The sequence below is a fragment of the Mesoplodon bidens genome (assembly GCF_964165515.1).
Source record: "Mesoplodon bidens genome assembly, chromosome: 2".
NCBI lineage: Eukaryota > Metazoa > Chordata > Mammalia > Artiodactyla > Ziphiidae > Mesoplodon > Mesoplodon bidens.
The window spans coordinates 5,104,449-5,120,705 of record NC_138177.1 but is presented as its reverse complement, the minus strand read 5'-3'; the positions used below and the strand labels follow the sequence as shown (position 1 = coordinate 5,120,705).

Below are 16,257 nucleotides of genomic sequence, written 5' to 3'. Positions count from 1 at the left end.
CAGGCTGCAGCAAGAGTGGAGAGAACAAGGCTCTGATTTGTATGTTGTATTTACGACCTGAACTGAGATCTCTTTGCTGCTGTGTTGGTATGTGGGAAATCCTACAAAACAGTGGCTGTCCATGTAATTGTAAAAGCACAACACTAATCCAACTATTGTAATAAGGTACAAATGGAATCACATTCTTGCTAGCTGTTTAGCATTGTTCTTTCTGGGAAATACACTGTTAATACCGAATATCCATAAGAGTAGGTTTCATTTCAAATAATTGCACAACAAAAGGGCTAGAAGTAATTAGTCTGGATATTTTATGTGACAGGGATTGTGTGCATGTAGTTTATAATTGGAATGATTGTTCAGGGTTAACAAGGCTGCACTTCACTGTCAACATACACTGACTTCATTTGAAATGCAGCCCATACACTGCACTTACCATTAATTCAATGACGGTTTGGGGGAAGCTTACTAAATAGATGACCAGGTAAAATCACAGTTACCTTGTTGTTATCTTAGGATATTGTCTCTCAGGACAACAAACAGATCAACCAATGTGTCGACAAAACCCAACACTGATTCTTAACCATAGAAGTGCATTTGTATCATTTCTTTACTGTGTGACTCAGATGTGGGGTTTTGCTGCCATTATGCGTTCATCCATTCATTTCAACAAGCTTTTCTTTTTTAGCATTTCCTATGTACTTGTGCTGCTAGGGCTACAAAGATGATTAAGACAATCCTTTGCCCTTAAAGACCTCACAAGCTGCTAGTAAAAAAAAAGCCCTCATAAGTACAAAACCATACAATAAGAAAGTGCAAACATAGAGACACATTTTGGATATTATGGAGCCCTGAAGTGGTGTGCCCAGCCCAGCCTGCAGAGGAGGCAGTGAGCAAGATGAGCAGTCAGGGAGGGCTTCATAGAGGAGGGGACATAGCGAACGAGGTTTAGGGACAGGCATGACTTCACCGCTTCAAGGAGCTGATGGATATCTTTGTCAGAATAAATATCACGCGCGCAGTATGAACAATCCGTCTCCAGCACTTAGGAGAGGGCCCTACTACAGAATAAGTCCTCATTATTTGTTATTTACATCAATGAGCCATTCTTTTCTAGCTGTAGCCGTGGGGAAAGAAATGCTAACAAACTGAACTAGAAGAATGATAGACGCAAAGGAGGACGGGTGTGAGACACAGATAAGTAAAACGGGAAGGACTTGGTGATCCCCTGGGCGGGGAGATGTGCAGAGCGAAGGGTCATGCTCTGAAAAGAAATCCCTGAATTTGCTGCGCTTTTAAAAGAGGAAATAGGGCAGTAGGACTTCGAAGGGAAGGATGGTGAAGTCCATTCTGAGTCTGGGGGTATTTGTAAGTGCATCTGTACAGCAGGCAGGTGGACAGTAGGTGTTTGGACCTCACAAGCGTGGATCCTGATCGGAGATCTGGGAGCCGTGAGCATGTGGGTAGCGGATTAAAAACGTAAGCATAGATTAAATCACGGGAGGGCGCAGTGTGCTGTGAGAAGGGCTGAGGGCTTCTGCTTTCAACGCAGTCGGGTAAGTACTGTCTGTCCGGTGCCCGGAATTTAACCACCAAGTCACGCCTGCCGTCTCACCTTGGCGGTGGGGGAAGAAGCTGGTCTACTGCTCAGTAGAGAGTGATTGCGAGGGTGGAGGAGGACCTGAAATGGCTAGATTCCTTCGTGTCAGGCAGCCCATCCACAGCTTGTCTGTTCAGGGAGACAAAAATAAAACGGAAAGGTAGGAGCCGAGTGCAGGAGGGCTCCGGGCAGGCAGCGCTGGTGGGCGAGCACCCCTCGTGAAAAAGCCGAGATTCGCTGGGCGGGCAAACAGAAACGGTTATAATTCCCCGAAGAATTTTCTAAGACCAGCTCTGTAAAACAAAGTGTGCTATGGGATGTAGGATGAAATGAAACGAAGATTCCCTATGGGCGACCTTAGGGGCGTGTAACATTTGCTCTCAATCATAAGAATTGAGAGTGAAATGCGCTCTGCGTGGAGCATGACATGTCCTAACTCACCATCCGGCTATTTGAAAGACATCAGATACATAAATCAGTGTCCAAAAACAACTGTGCAAAACAGGCAGTGCCCAGACAAGACGTCTGTGCTCTGTGACCCCAGCACCCATTTGCCCACTAACAGCGCAGTACATTCATAATTCGTTAAAAGATAACACAGATAACACTTAAAATTAATCAGAGGCAGCTTTTGGGGGCTTACATCAGACAATTTGATAATGTGTAGTACATATGTCCTGATTGTCAGTAAAATGGCCCAATGCTATTTAATAAATACAATTTAATAAGACCTCAGAGTTAGTATCTTTATCACCCAGTTTTTAAAGTATTTATTTACGATTATTAATCCATAGTAAATATTTTCAAATTTGCATCATTATGTAAAGAATATTACTTTTAGAATTTCATATGAAATGTTTATCCACTAGCTAAGGATTACATATTTCAGAATGAACAACCACGGACTTGCCCATTTGAAAAGCCTTTATTCACTAAGTGTCATAGTAATAGGTTAAAAAGTACAGGTGGGGTTGTGGAGATACAAAAATGAAAACAGCATATTCCCTACCACAGGGGTCCCCAACCCCCGGGGCCACGGACCGCTACTGGTCCACAGCCTGTCAGGAACTGACCGCACAGCAGGAGGTAGCGGTGGGCCAGCGAGTGAAGCTTCATCTGTATTTACAGCCGCTCCCCATGGCTCCAATTACTGCCTGAGCTCCGCCTCCTGTCAGCATGACGGTGAGTTGTATAATTATTTCATTATATATTACAATGTAATAATAATAGAAATAAAGTGCACCATAAATGTAATGCGCTTGAATCATCCCTAAACCATCCTGCACCAGCACCCCACCCTATCCATGGAAAAACTGTCTTCCACAAAACAGGTCCCTGGTACCAAAAAGGTTGGGGGCTGCTGCCCTACCATCTTGTTTACAATCTGTTGAGAAAACAGTGCCCCCAAAATTACTACATATAAAAAGCTAGGGCTTCCCGGGTGGCGCAGTGGTTGAGAGTCCGTCTGCCGATGCAGGGGACACGGGTTCGTGCCCCGGTCCGGGAGGATCCCACATGCCGCGGAGCGGCTGGGCCCGTGAGCCATGGCTGCTGAGCCTGCGCGTCCGGAGCCTGTGCTCCGCAACGGGAGAGGCCACAACAGTGAGAGACCCGCGAACCGCAAAAAAAAAAAAAAAAAAAGCTAAAATGGAGCAAATAATTGTGGGAGATCAAAGGAAGGACATCTTGAGGGGAACCAGAGGAACAATGAAAAATGTTTTAAACAATAAGCAATTAATACTAAATGCTAAGAGGACTGGGTGGGTTGGAGGACTTTATTTTGCCTTTGCAAGTCACACTGCAGTGGACATTTGTTCACTGTGTCCCCAGCATCAATACAGGCCGTTCTCGGGCCTGGGTCTCGGAGGGTTCACAAGGCAGTTCCCAAGACAGGCCCCGACTGCCTTCGGCTCAACCTGTACTCATGAAGATCGGTTCAGGAACGGACACACGATGAAGAGATGGCTGTTAGAACTTCTGGGGGCAAAAAGGCTTCTTCTCGTTCAGGAGCTTCATAACAAGGCTCTCTCTTCAGCTGGACAAGGATGAGAAAGCTGTTTGCGGCCATCCTTCACCCACGAGAAAAGCACCTGCCTGAAAAGGCCACGAGCAATGAGGAGGCAGCTGGGAAAGGAGCCTGAGCCCTGGCCGTGGCACTGAGCCTAGATCAAGTCCTGCCTCACGGTGATGGGAGCCCATCCCTTTTACAGTAACCAGACAAAGCTGCGTGATCCACAGCCTACAACACAGAGAGGCCTAATGTAACTATTTGAAAATCAATGCCTAGGGAAGCCTAGGGAAACACATTTCTCTGAAACTCCTTCCTCCTCCTCCAAATAACAAACATGTTCAGTATCAACACAAACATCACAGATGATAGGAAGGGGTGTAAAATATATGCCATATCATGTAACATGCAGAGATGTGGCACAGAACTCTTTCTAAAGCAAACCTGGGTGTAAATCCTTCATAAATAAAGTGGGAACTACATTTACCATTCTAAGGTGGAACATCGTGCCCCCATTTTCATACAGGTGTGTCTACTGTGAGCGCAGACAGTCTGAGAAGAAATGAACACACGCTAGAATAAGGTAAGGGTCAAGATCCAAGGAGGCTCTTTCAAACAAGAGATGCAGTGAATGAAAGTTACTTGACGTGCCATGACACTGACTCCCAAGTGTGAAGATCAGACGAAAACTGAAACGGGCAGATAATCTATTCAAAGTCTAAATGACACTAATTATCAAATCTGTTTGGAAATGATTTGTACTAAAATACTTTATCAACTCTTAACGATACAGATTTCCAGCTCAGATTATGTTTGAAGATATATAAGAATGCACACACATGTAACGTGAATAGTGCAAAACAGCTTTCTTTTTTTTAAATGTTTATTTATTTATTAATGTGGCTGCGCCAGGTCTTAGTTGCGGCACGCAGGATCTTCGTTGCAGCATGCAGGATTTTTAGGGATCTAGTCCCCTGACCAGGGATTGAACCCAGGTCCCCTGCATTGGGAGCGGGAAGTCTTAACTACTGGACCACCAGGGAAGTTCCACAAAACAGCTTTCTGAGCCTAAATGCTCAGAGGCCTTACTAACTAATGGATGATTTTTAAACCTGGGGATGGAGGAGATAAGGAAAGGTTCTGGTTAATTCATGATCTGCTTTACCAGGTAATCTGAAAGCTATTTTTTTTTAACATCTCTTTTTCCAAGCACTGTTTTTAAATTTTCAAATAGATTCACAAGAAGTTGCAAAGCTAGTACAGCAGGTTCCCTTCACCCAGTTTCCCCCACTGGTTACATCTTATACGCTTGTAACACAAATCAAAGCCAGGAATGTGACATTGGAACAAAGTACTCTAGTTCTACCTCTAAACACATGTGTAGACTTCTGACAGGACCAGAACACAGAACTATTCTATTATCACAAAGGTCTCCCTTGCTCCTACCCCTTTATAGTCACACCTGCCCCTCATCCACCAAAGCAAAAGCTGCACAAACTAGTGTTTACTCTTCCTAGAAGACTATTTATTTTCTATTGGAACCTGGTCTAGTCTGTTTCATTTCTATAAAATTTGGTCTCTACCCTTTGAATTCATGTCATGAACTATTAATAGATCCTCATCCTCAATTTTAAAAACAATGTGTAATCAACTGGAACTTCCAGACTTATTTCCTTTATTTGATAATTTGGTTTGAAAAAAAAAACACAAAAAGCAAACACACACAACTGATTTATGGTGAATTCCTTTTTCTAATCACAGCGGCTCTTTCCATAGCTTTACTGAAGGTCCCTCCTCAGGCTTCCACGTTTGGAACTCTTCTCAGATCACTAAGCAGTCTCCAGAGCCTGATAACTAATTTATTATTCCAACACAAAGGAAATTGGTCTGCAAAACAGGATTCCGATTTATTAATTCACTATGAGATTCACTATAACAGACCAATAGGGTCGTTTCAATCAGCACCTACCAAGAGAATCCAGATATGATTATAGGTAAATGCAGATGCCAAAAAAGGGGTGGCGATGGTCCAGGGTCATCCTTCTCCTGTACCACTCAACAATCTACTCTTGTCCTTAGGGACCAATTCCTGCCCTCATTTTCTCAAAAAGTGAAGAACACTTACAAAACGGCTACTCTTCAAGCCTGAAACACAGGCTGAGGGTGGGAGTCAGGAGTGGTGTTGATTTAATTCTAACGCCTGAAGTTACCTCCTGGGCTTGTGCTAATTTTCTCACATCAAATTTTGTAGAGGGTAGCAGAATAACTTTCTCTCATCTTTCGGACGGGAAATATAATTTTAGTTTGGATTTTGCAAATACTTTGCAACATGAAACCACCGCCCGTTCTTCCTTTTGGTCCTCATTTTAGTCTGGGCCAAAGACCCAGGCCGTGAGGGCTCCCCTTCCAGCTGCCCTCCAAGCACACATCACCTGTAGATACTCAGCCTTTTCTGGACGAGCCCAAGCGCGTTATAAACAAACCTGGGGTATTTTGATCACTTTCTGGCATCTTAGTTGTAGCGATTATGCTGAAAGATCCCAAGACTAGTTTGACACGAGAAAAAAGGTCCACGTGTTACCTCAGAAGACCAACGGAACACCTAGCATGAAAGTCCAGAGAGTGGAAAAGGCATGTTCTTCCCCGTCCCCGCATCGTGTGGGAGCCTCCTCAGCTGCCTAAGGTCCACTTTATCTGCCGGGCAGGGCCGGTGGGGCTGCGGAAGGCCGCGGTCCAGGACCAGAGGGCGGGATCCGGGGTCAGGGGTCAAGGTCCGGAGCCGGCGAGCTGGGGCCGGGTCGGGGTCCAGGTTCGAGGGCAGGGATCGGAGGGCGGGGTCCGGGTCGGGGGTCGGCAGATGGGATCCAGGTCCAGAGGGAGGGGTCGGGGGTCGGAGGGCGGGGTCCCGGATGGCGGGTCTGGGCCCGGCCTGGCTCTGAGGGAGCAGTACGGACCGCCCCGTGGCCCCAGCGCCCCGCCTCCCACAGGCGGCAGCCATGGCGGCCTGGCGGGTCCCGGTGTCCGTGGGCGCTGCGCTCGGGAGGCAGCCGTCCGCCGCCCCTACGCCAGAACTGCCCCAGGTCGGAGAAGGGTTCCGACAGCGCCTCAGCTTCACCCTCTGCTCCGCTTCGCAGGGAGACCGCGGCGGCTCTGGGCCCAACTCGCAGGGCGGGCCGGAGGGAGCAGCGAGGCGTCCGGCGAGCAAAGAGTTAACAGCGGCGGAGCGGAGGATCTTGGAGCTTCACGCAGCCGCCTGCGCGGTGAGGCCCCGCCCCATCCCTCTTGGGCACACAGGTTGCTCCACCCCTGCCCGCCCCGCCCGGACCGCAGCCCCAGGGACCACGCGCTTGCGCAGTGAGGCCCCTCCGCCCCAGACACCCCGCCCCGCCCTCCGCGGCAGCCACGCCCCCCGGCAGCCCCGCCCTCCCCGGCCGCCCGGTGATAGGTGCGCCTGCGCGCCCCGGGTCTGGAGAGGGATTGCCGGAGGTCGGTGCAGCCCTGCCTCGGGAGTCTGGCGGCGTGCAAGCTTACCGCTCAAAACTTTTCGCTTGAAAACTGGCCACAGTTTCCTATTCCGGGCAAAGAGTTAACGTGGATCTATCCTGAGTATGAGCGCGACTCCTTTCTGATCAGTGTCCGAGCTAAACTCCGGTCGCAGTCTAGGGCTTGTCATCACTGTCCTCTGTGTGTGTGTGCGCGTGTGTTTGGGGCTGGGGGAGTGGTGTAAGGCATTGATAGAGGAGATAGAGGAGCTGAGAAGTCACAGGGAAATATGTGTGTGTTTATCTGCAGTATCAGTTAAACACTGCCATCCAATGATTTCAATAATGAAAACATAAAACGTGAACTTATTAATTTGTTTTAATTTTTGCTATCATCCTTTCATCCTTTCCACCTATCGGAGCAGAGTTACAAAGGAAAGTATAAATAGGCGTTTACATTTTTACTAGACAATCTCGAGCTGTGTGTTCTTCTGGTTTGGGGATTTGACAATTGCTTGTTAGCACCAATATCAAAACTTATCACCTCCCTTAACGCTTTCTGACACAGACTACGTACGTTTAAGGGAGCATGTTTATATTTGTATCATCTTGAAAGAGCAAGTGAGTTCTGTGATAAAGATATAGAAAAGACACAAAAGTAGCCTGTTGAATACACTGCGGGTGACCAGCACTTGACATGACTAGCGTTATTTGGTCTGGCCTGAACCAGGCGAGCAGAGAAGAAAACTTTGGAGGTTGCCTAAAGTTGACTTTTTTTTTTTTCCCACGGGCAGTTAGTAGGCCTTGAGATCCACTTCTGTGTGGAAACTTCTGCACAAAGACTCTTTAGGAAATGACTGGCAACTTTTGATGGTTCTTGTTTATACTCTTTTTAAAATAATGTGTAATTTGTTCCCATACTTCACTATATAAATGTGGTAAATAGAAGCAAAAAGTGTCATTCTCTATAGAGCAAATACCAGTGGCCTGGAACGACCAGCTCAATCAGCCCGGGAAGGGAAAGAAACTTTTTCTCACTCAAGGAATTCACACAGTTTCATCAGTGTCAGAATCGCAGGTTAAATGGCTGTCCAGGAGACCATAAGCAAACCCAATAATGAGCTTGTTGTTTTTGTTGTTCAACAAATCAGAGCCCCCTCACAGTGGTCCTCCTTCCACACCTGCAGGCAGGTAGCTCTGTCACGTGTGCTGACCTGCATCCCTGGGCATCTTGTTCTGCAGTCAGGCTGTCAACACTCTTGCCCTGCCTTTGTCTGTTGCCACCATGACCTGAGGCTCACTTACTGAGGACAAATTACGTTTGTGTGGGCAGCCATCAGAGTTTCCCCATTGACTTGGAAAGCAGGAGAGCAGCCAGGCCCAGGAGCAATCTGTTAGGCTCCCAGGTTCCAGAAGACCCCCAGCGAAGAAAAGCAGAAAGGAGTCTGCTAACAAGAGCTCCCAGCGTTCTTTTGCTTTTCTTCCAAGTCTTCCAACACGGACTTTGTAAATAAAGAAGCGAGGTCTTGACAATCGGTCGTTCTAAAGTAGTGTTCATGTAATCTGCTTCTGCGGCCCCAAAGGATTCGGGAGGCCCCTTAGGCTGGCCTTGGGACTTGATTGCTGGATTTCTGCTGCCCTGGGCTCACTTTGGTGGAATGCCTTAGAGGAAGCCTAGGCTTGAACTCTAGTTGTCCTTTTACTCCACGCTTTATTCATGACGCATAGTTGATGAAAAGCTGAACCAGAACAAAATATTCAGCCGCTAAGGAAGACACTCCGAAGAAGTAGTTTGCGGCATACGCAAAAATACATGTAAGAAGATATTTAAGTGTCACGTGTATTTTAATGGAAAGGCTCTATGCAAGAGTGGTGCAGGGTTACTGCGTGGTAAAGGGGTTATAGAAAAAGCCCAGGAGACAGTTCCCCTTCAAAACCTCAAGGCTAAGTAATATCACCCATGTGACCCAGATCCACGGAAGAGGTTGCATTATTTGTCTTCACACAACGTGCTTGGGACAGCTTTTTAAGACTATGTTTGAATGTAGATAGAGGATGCTTTCTTGACATCTGAAGTGCTGTAGTAAAAGCTGCTTTTGATCAAAGTCATGAAGCAGTGAGTGTTAATATGTTAAAAAGAATAGTTTTATTTTGCTTAAAAATGGCACTAACGACACTCCAAAAAAAGAAAAAAAAAAGAAAACAGCGCAAAATGTGCAGTGGAGTAGCACACGATGAAGGTAAGGAAAAGTGTTAAGTAATAGTAAAGGTAGTGCTTTTCTCTAAGGACTGTTGGTTTTGATTAGCACCTTTTCTGTAAGTTTACTTCATTATCCACATATTTTAAGTACTGAAATTGCAACTGTAACTTCTGAGTGAAAGTTCATTTTCAGCCTCTTAGGCTCTTAAAGTCATTAAATCACCTGTTATTAAACTTGTTACCTAGAAACTGAATGAAAAATACCTGAGCAGTGGCTACCTCGTTATTGGGTATAGAGGAGTTCTTGTTTTTCCATCAACTTCTCATTTTTCTCAAACTGTATATTTTCTCCTTATGTCACATCAAGTTGGATTGTGTATAATGTTGGAACGCATTCAGTCCTTAATTGCAAGTGCCACGAAAATTGCTGGGAAGCAGTTTAATATTGTTTGAAGAAAATGTTGCAGTATTTTAGGAGTAGGAATGATGGTGAGGAGATGCGATGAATATTGCGATGAATGAATTGTTTGATTTCACTACTCTTCAGGCTGGCCGGCTGAACTACGTGGACCCGGCTACCGGCTACATGGTGCTCACCCGGCTGGCCCACTTGCAGAGAGGCAGATGCTGCGGCTCTACCTGCAGACACGTGAGTACCAATTCGGCAGGATGGCAGCAGTCTTTGGTGCTTCCGTGACTTCGTAAATACCTGTTATTTGAAAAACAAGTCAAATAAAAATGCTACATAGAGCCTGGTGTGCACTTTTCACAGGCTGCTCTGGCCATGGACAATGAAGTCTTTAGGACCAACAGAGGACCTTTAACGTTAATGGAATTTTGTAACGTTTCACTGTGAGCATCAGTTCCTTGAAACGCTGTGTTTGGAGATTCGTGGGAGTTCTTTATTACGAGGAAACTTTTCACGAGGTTTCAAATAAGTTGTGTTTACTAGGCAAGTAGAAAGAGAGCAGAAAAAGAAATCCGGAATATTGCAAGCTAGATCCCAGGAAGCATTTATTTTTCATTTTTAGCTGAATAAATAGATACTTGCCCAACATTGACAGGTGGGGGTTTTATAATGATAATGACTTCCTCCGTGTCCCTCCCTTCCCTTCCTCCTTCTCTTCCTCCTCCATTATTATTACTATTATTATTATTATTACTACTCCCCCTCCCCTCCTCTTTCTTCTCCTTCTCTCCCCCCATGCCCCACCCATTCTTTCTGTGGTTGTTTTCTACTCTCTTTAAAATAACCGTGAAACTTGCTACTGCAAACTTAGTGCTGTACGTTTCCTAAAATGTATATATCAGCAGCCATATATCTCTATGCTCACTGATTAAGATGAACTAACTACGTAATACTTCCCTACTTTGAACAAAAAATAAATGGGAATAGGTTCTTCCCTCTAACTTTTTAAAAGCATACTACTAGTAAGGTAAATTGTTATACAGTTAAGATTATAAACAGATAACCTCTGTTTATAGACCACTTTGACTGTATGTTTGGGGGGTAAGAAGGAGTTATTTCCTCTAGCCCACCTACTTTCTAATCAAGGAATTGACATTAAATGCTTGTATTAACAGTAGCCAGTATTGAAAAATTAAGCCTTCACTTTTATGGATGTTCCTACCTGTGCCATTAGCTGTTTCTAATCAAACCCATAAGAGCTTTGCCTGAACTGAGGACTGGAGGACTTTTTAAGGGTGAGGTTTTGACAGTAAAATTCTTGAAGTTGGAAGGATGCATTTAGGAAGTGATTCTTGGACCCTAATTAGAACCATTTGCCAGATGTTGCCATAGTTCTCCTCTTAGTCTATAGGAGGTAGATCAAATCATCTATAGAACGTTATTAGCAGTCTCTTTTTTTCACCATGAGAAGTGTACTTCTTCAAGATGATTATTAAATAATTCAACAGTAACTTGTTTTATTTCTTTCGCAGTGTCCATATGGCCAAGTCAATGTTAAAGATCCATCCAAAAAGAAGAAATTCAATTCACATTTTTATGTTTGAGAAGAATTTCATTTCTGTTCTCCATCTAATTGAGCCTTATTAAAAAAATAAATAGGGGCTTCCCTGGTGGTGCAGTAGTTGAGAGTCCGCCTGCCGATGCAGGGGACACGGGTTCGTGCCCCGGTCCAGGAAGATCCCACATGCTGCGGAGCGGCTGGGCCCGTGAGCCATGGCCGCTGAGCCTGTGCTCCGCAACGGGAGAGGCCACAACAGTGAGAGGCCCGCGTACCGCAAAAAAATAATAATAATAAACAAATAAATAAATAAATAAAACCTTAATCCAGAATTGCTTTCTGTGCTGTTAGTACTTGAGCACTAGTTTAATCTTAAACTTAAGCATATATTAATCGTAATCTTAAACATGTATTAAAAGAACATCAATAAAATGAAAAAGCTAGCAAATGTTTGTGTTTCTTTTCTGAATATAAATTTATTTATTTATTTATTTATGTTTGGCTGCTTTGGGTCTTTGTTGCTGCGTGCGGGGCTTTCTCTAGTTGCGACGAGCGGGGGCTACTCTTTGTTGTGGTGCCTGGGCTACTCATTGTGGTGGCTTCTCTTGTTGTGGAGCACAGGCTCTAGGCGCGTGGGCTTCAGCAGTTGCAACGTGCGTGCTCAGTAGTTGTGGCACACAGGCTCCGTGGCATTTGGGATCTTCCCCAACCAGGGCTCGAACGCATGTCCCCTGCATTAGCAGTCGGATTCTTAACCACTGCACCACCAGGGAAGTCTCTGTTTGTGTGTATCTGAAGTGGCACATTGATAATTATTTTCCTTTCTTTTTGCTTCATTATTAGACGTATGTCGAAGAAAGAAAATAATGACTTCCATTAAATAAATAGCAGCAATCGGGTCACATTAGTAGCTCTTGATTTTTTTTTTATAGCCTCAGTTCTACTGTTTTCTCCTCAGTGTTAGCAACCCAAGGGAGGTTGCTGGCAAACAGAAGAGTTTGAATACATTCTTCCTTTTATTTATATCTTGAGCTATAAGGAGATTGATAAAATGCTATATCATGCAGCATATGAGTATCCAAGAAGGGCCATTCTGCGGTGAGAAATGCTCTCATCTTCCATCTGTTCTCCTAATAAAACCTTTAAATCATTCTGACTTGGGGGTCAGGCTGCTATTAAACCATTCTTTTTTTCTCTACCCACCCCCCATTTTACTCCTCCATCTCTGATGGCACTTTTCAGGCTAATCTGTCTTAGGATGTTTTATTAGCTTTACACCTATTTCATTCACTGCTGTGAAGACCCTGGGCTTCAGTCTCCAACCCAGGTTCTGGGTCCCCTCCCCACGCCTCCTCTTCTGTTTCCCTCTGAGGATAGCAGCCCCCAGGAAGCCTTTTCCTTGCAGGGGAAAGCTGGTCAGTGAAATGGAAGGCTGGCTTTACCCAGAGCTGACCCTCAGCTTTTTCTCCTGGCTGAATCTGAATGGTTCTCCAACATCTCAGTGGTCTGCCTTCGTCTCTGCCCGTGGCCCTCAATGAAGGTTTTTTCTAAAGCTTTCTAAAAATCTTAAGCAGCAAAAAGACTCTTGTGCCTTCTCCCATATTTGATTCAAAACAAAACACCTTCTAAACTGTAAAATGAGTGAAAAGAAGCCCATTAAGTCTCTAATGTGCTATGTGTTCATTTTATGTCAAATAGTAAGTTGTTTCCCAAAACCGTTGGCAGTTTTGGTGCCCCAGTGTTTCTGATGTTCCTGACTGTGGCTCCCTCAGCAACACTGCCCCGGGGCCCTCCTTGGCTGTAAAGAGCAGTGTCTGTGGCCTGGTGTTGCCCCCTCCAGGAACTATTTGGAGGAGAGCAGGAGAAGCGATCAGCATTGTGACAGAGGAGGCACTCAGTCTTTCCAGAAAGGTTTATGGACTCCGGGGAGCCACTTTCCTTTCCACTCTTATGTCAGCGAGCAGCCAGCTAGCTCCATGTTTCCCACTAGACTTGAAGATTACCAAAGACATCTTCTGGGTGGGAGCTGTATGGGGCTTTCTTCAGCAGTCCCAAGAGGAAAACCAGAAGGAAATGGAGTGGGGAAGGCCAACTTCCTGGAGACACAAGAGGAGGAGGAAAGCCAAGAGAAGAGTTCTATTTGCTCTTTGCAAGTTCACTTTGAGGCTCCCCCCCCCAGTCCCCGCCCCCTCCTAAGGCAGTGTTTTGAGAAAGCCCCTTGGCAGATGGGAATGAGGTAAGGGATGCCTCCCTCCTAGAGGCAGCTCTTTGCTTCTCCCAGTGCAGCTCCTGCAGTGCCGAAGTGGCCCAAGACGGGAGGACCCTTGCGTGGGATTTTGTGACTCTTCCTGGCAGAACTTCTAGGCTTCCTGGCAACAGCAGCCAAGGAGCCGCCGCTGAGGTGTGGGCGGGGAGGGGGACGCTCTTACTCTTCCCTGCCTCTGGAGCCGGGGAGCCGAGGTCTGAAGTTCTCGGCCGCTGTTCTGGGGAGATGCTTATGAACCACACGTCGGGGATGGCAGCGGCGGGTGCTCCCACATTACACACAATACGGCCACATAAATGGGCCTCGCTGCCAGAACTTCAGGTTCTATTGTATTCGCACCTTGTAAAGTAAAAAGTCAGGTTTCTTACTGTGTGTGTGTGTGTGTGTACAAGTACACGTGGATGCCGAGAAAGAGACTTCCCAGTTTAAATCAACTCCACTGCTACTCCACTTTGAAGGTTTTTGGAGACTCCTGCCGCCGCAAGGCAGGCACCATAAATCAAGGGAGATTGATTTCTAGATTGTTTCTAATACTTAAAGACCCAAGGGAAGCTGGGGGTCTTTGCGGGGTTTAGCGGGGTGGAGGGCGGGGATACGTTCCTGCCGTGGTGGTTCTTCCCTTCGAGGGGAAGGCCCTGCCCTGGGCCGTTCTCCCAGCAGGTGGATTCCGTGCACATTCCCGCCTCTTCAAAAAGCCACACCGACCCCATCGACTTTGCAGAGCAAGGAAGGGAAGGGCTTCCCCCCCGCCCCCGAGTGCAACCTGGGGATCCCACACCGGTGTGGGTGTCTTTGGACCAGAAGGGGCCTGGAGAAGGGGGGATGCTCCCCGGGCGCGGCGCGGGTCTTTGTTCCCCGCAGGGCGCCGTGTCCTAAGGCGACCGCAAAGTCTGTCCCGAGCGCCCGGATCCACCGCCGGAGGCCAGCGGGGTCTCCAGACAAGGCTGGGGAAGGGGGCCCACGACCTGGCAAACGGCCATCGGCATGTCGCCTTCCCCTGAGCACTTTGAGGCCTCACGGTCCCCGCCTTTCCCCGAAGGAGCCCCCCTCCCCCCACCTGCCCACTGAGTGTCAACTCAACACCTGCCTTTTCATTTTCTTTACATTCGAGCAAAGGCTTGAGTTGTGGACGGGACGTCTGACCGTGAAGAAGGATTAAAACTCGGTGCTCTTTTTTACTGCCCTGCAGCTACTAAAAGGTACTTCTGGGCGCCAGAAGTATCCCCTCCCTCAGGAAAAAGGAAAGTCAGAAGTTTGTGTGTATGTGTGTGTGTGTGTGTGTGTGTGTGTGGCGGGGGCGGGTGTTGGCATCCTCTTGCGCGCCTCTGGAGAGCTCAGATCTCTGAGAAAATGTCGTGGAAGAACTCGCAACTGTCTCTTGCCCACCCAGGCCCGCGGGATGCCCTGCGGAGCTCCCAAGCCCCGCACTGGCTGATCCTCTCCCCTACAAACGGTTTCCAGGTTGGGCTCCTGACACAAAACCTCCAGACTCACGCCCTACCCTCCTCCTGAGACCGTGGGTGTAAAAGAGAGTAAAAATTCGGAATCATGGGCTCTGGGGGATTGGAAGATTTCTGACGATAGCATCTTCCCATCCGAAATTTGTATTCTAAAGTGTGAGCTTCGGTGTGCGCTTCAGTGTGCGCACGCGCGCCTCTGCCTCTGTGTGTGTGCGTGTGTGTGTGTGTGTGTAGAATGCATGTTTTTATCAAATACCTAAAACGGTTCGTGACCCCAAAGAGGATTAAACCCACTGCTTTGGACACAGGTGAGCGGGAGCACCTGAAGGTCTTCGGGTCGGTGTCGCCGTCCATCCATTCGACGGCCTAGGCAGCAAGCGGAGGAGCTGAACCTGGGAGGCTTGTCCGCTCCCTGGCTGGGAAAACGAACCGAGATGGGGGGATTCTCGAGGACAGAAAGAGCTAAAGAGGACGGGTCGGGAAGGGGAACGTCGGGGGTGAGGGGAACTTAGAAGGTAGACTAGTAGGAATAGTTGGCTGGTGGGACTGGCTAGTGCAGCCAAGGGTTCAGGTAGAAAGAGGGGGCGCTGCCGGGGTGCTCCGAGCTACATTCCGGGACTGGGGACGGAAAGAGAAAGCCTGAGGGCTTTGACGCGCGGCTCCTGCTGGATCCCTTGCCAGCCCTAAGCTGTGGGCAGAGCTTGCGGGCGGGCGAAGGGGTGGGTCTACCCCTGCACAGTCCCACGGGACCCCATCCCGGGCAGTGGTCTCCTGCGGCTTGCTGATGTGCGGGATCCCCCAACCCCCTGCGCGCTCGGCCCACGCCCTGCGGAGGAGCCCCTGCTGTGGCCCAGGGGTGGAGGGGCAGGAAGGGAACGCGGCAGCCTCACCCGGACACCGTGGAGCGGCCAGTCTCTCTGCTCACACCCCTTCCGCGTCCGCGCTGGAGCCTCCCAGAGATCCACCCGCCCCCATCTCTGAGCGCGAGGGGCGCCCCGGGTGGGCGAGTGGGTAAATAATTGGCCAGAGGCCAGGCTTCCCGGTTCTCTCTCCGTTTCCCCGCGGCCTGACTACGCCCTTGGTTGCTGGGGCGACGCAGCCCCTCGGGAAGCCGAGACCAGGTAACCGGGCCCCCGTCAGGTCCAGGTGTGGGAGTCTGTCTGTGACCCCGCGAACGTTTCCCAGGGTTTGAGTTAGTTTTCTCTCGGCTGGATCTCCATCCCCGCCTCCTAGCCAGAGCCGGGCTGCAGAGATACCTCGGGCCCTCGCGCTGACCC

General features: G+C 47.9%; 1 protein-coding gene and 1 long non-coding RNA gene across 2 annotated transcripts; one reads left to right on the top strand and one right to left on the bottom strand.

Annotated features, from left to right (window-relative positions):
* Positions 1–2,512: 2,512 nt before the first annotated feature.
* Positions 2,513–6,277, bottom strand: LOC308607155. The gene is made up of 3 exons (XR_014013955.1): positions 6,187–6,277; positions 4,093–4,157; positions 2,513–2,765 (listed from the first exon to the last, which is right to left on the bottom strand). It is a non-coding gene; the product is annotated as an uncharacterized lncRNA (long non-coding RNA).
* A 243-nt stretch (positions 6,278–6,520) lies between these two features.
* On the top strand, positions 6,521–11,759 carry LOC308607150 (uncharacterized protein C1orf53). Its single transcript, XM_081218804.1, has 3 exons — positions 6,521–6,865; positions 9,835–9,936; positions 11,229–11,759. The coding sequence occupies exons 1-3, from the start codon at positions 6,602–6,604 to the stop codon at positions 11,298–11,300; spliced, it is 438 nt and encodes a 145-aa protein (XP_081074930.1). The 5' UTR covers positions 6,521–6,601; the 3' UTR covers positions 11,301–11,759.
* Positions 11,760–16,257: the final 4,498 nt, after the last annotated feature.

Excerpts from the sequence above, each read along its gene's own strand:
- LOC308607150 (XM_081218804.1), top strand. The coding sequence starts at position 6,602 with ATGGCGGCCTGGCGGGTCCCGGTGTCCGTGGGCGCTGCGCTCGGGAGG. Across the intron at positions 6,866-9,834 it reads TTCACGCAGCCGCCTGCGCG|GCTGGCCGGCTGAACTACGT; the intron begins GTGAGGCCCCGC and ends ACTACTCTTCAG. Across the intron at positions 9,937-11,228 it reads GCGGCTCTACCTGCAGACAC|TGTCCATATGGCCAAGTCAA; the intron begins GTGAGTACCAAT and ends TTTCTTTCGCAG.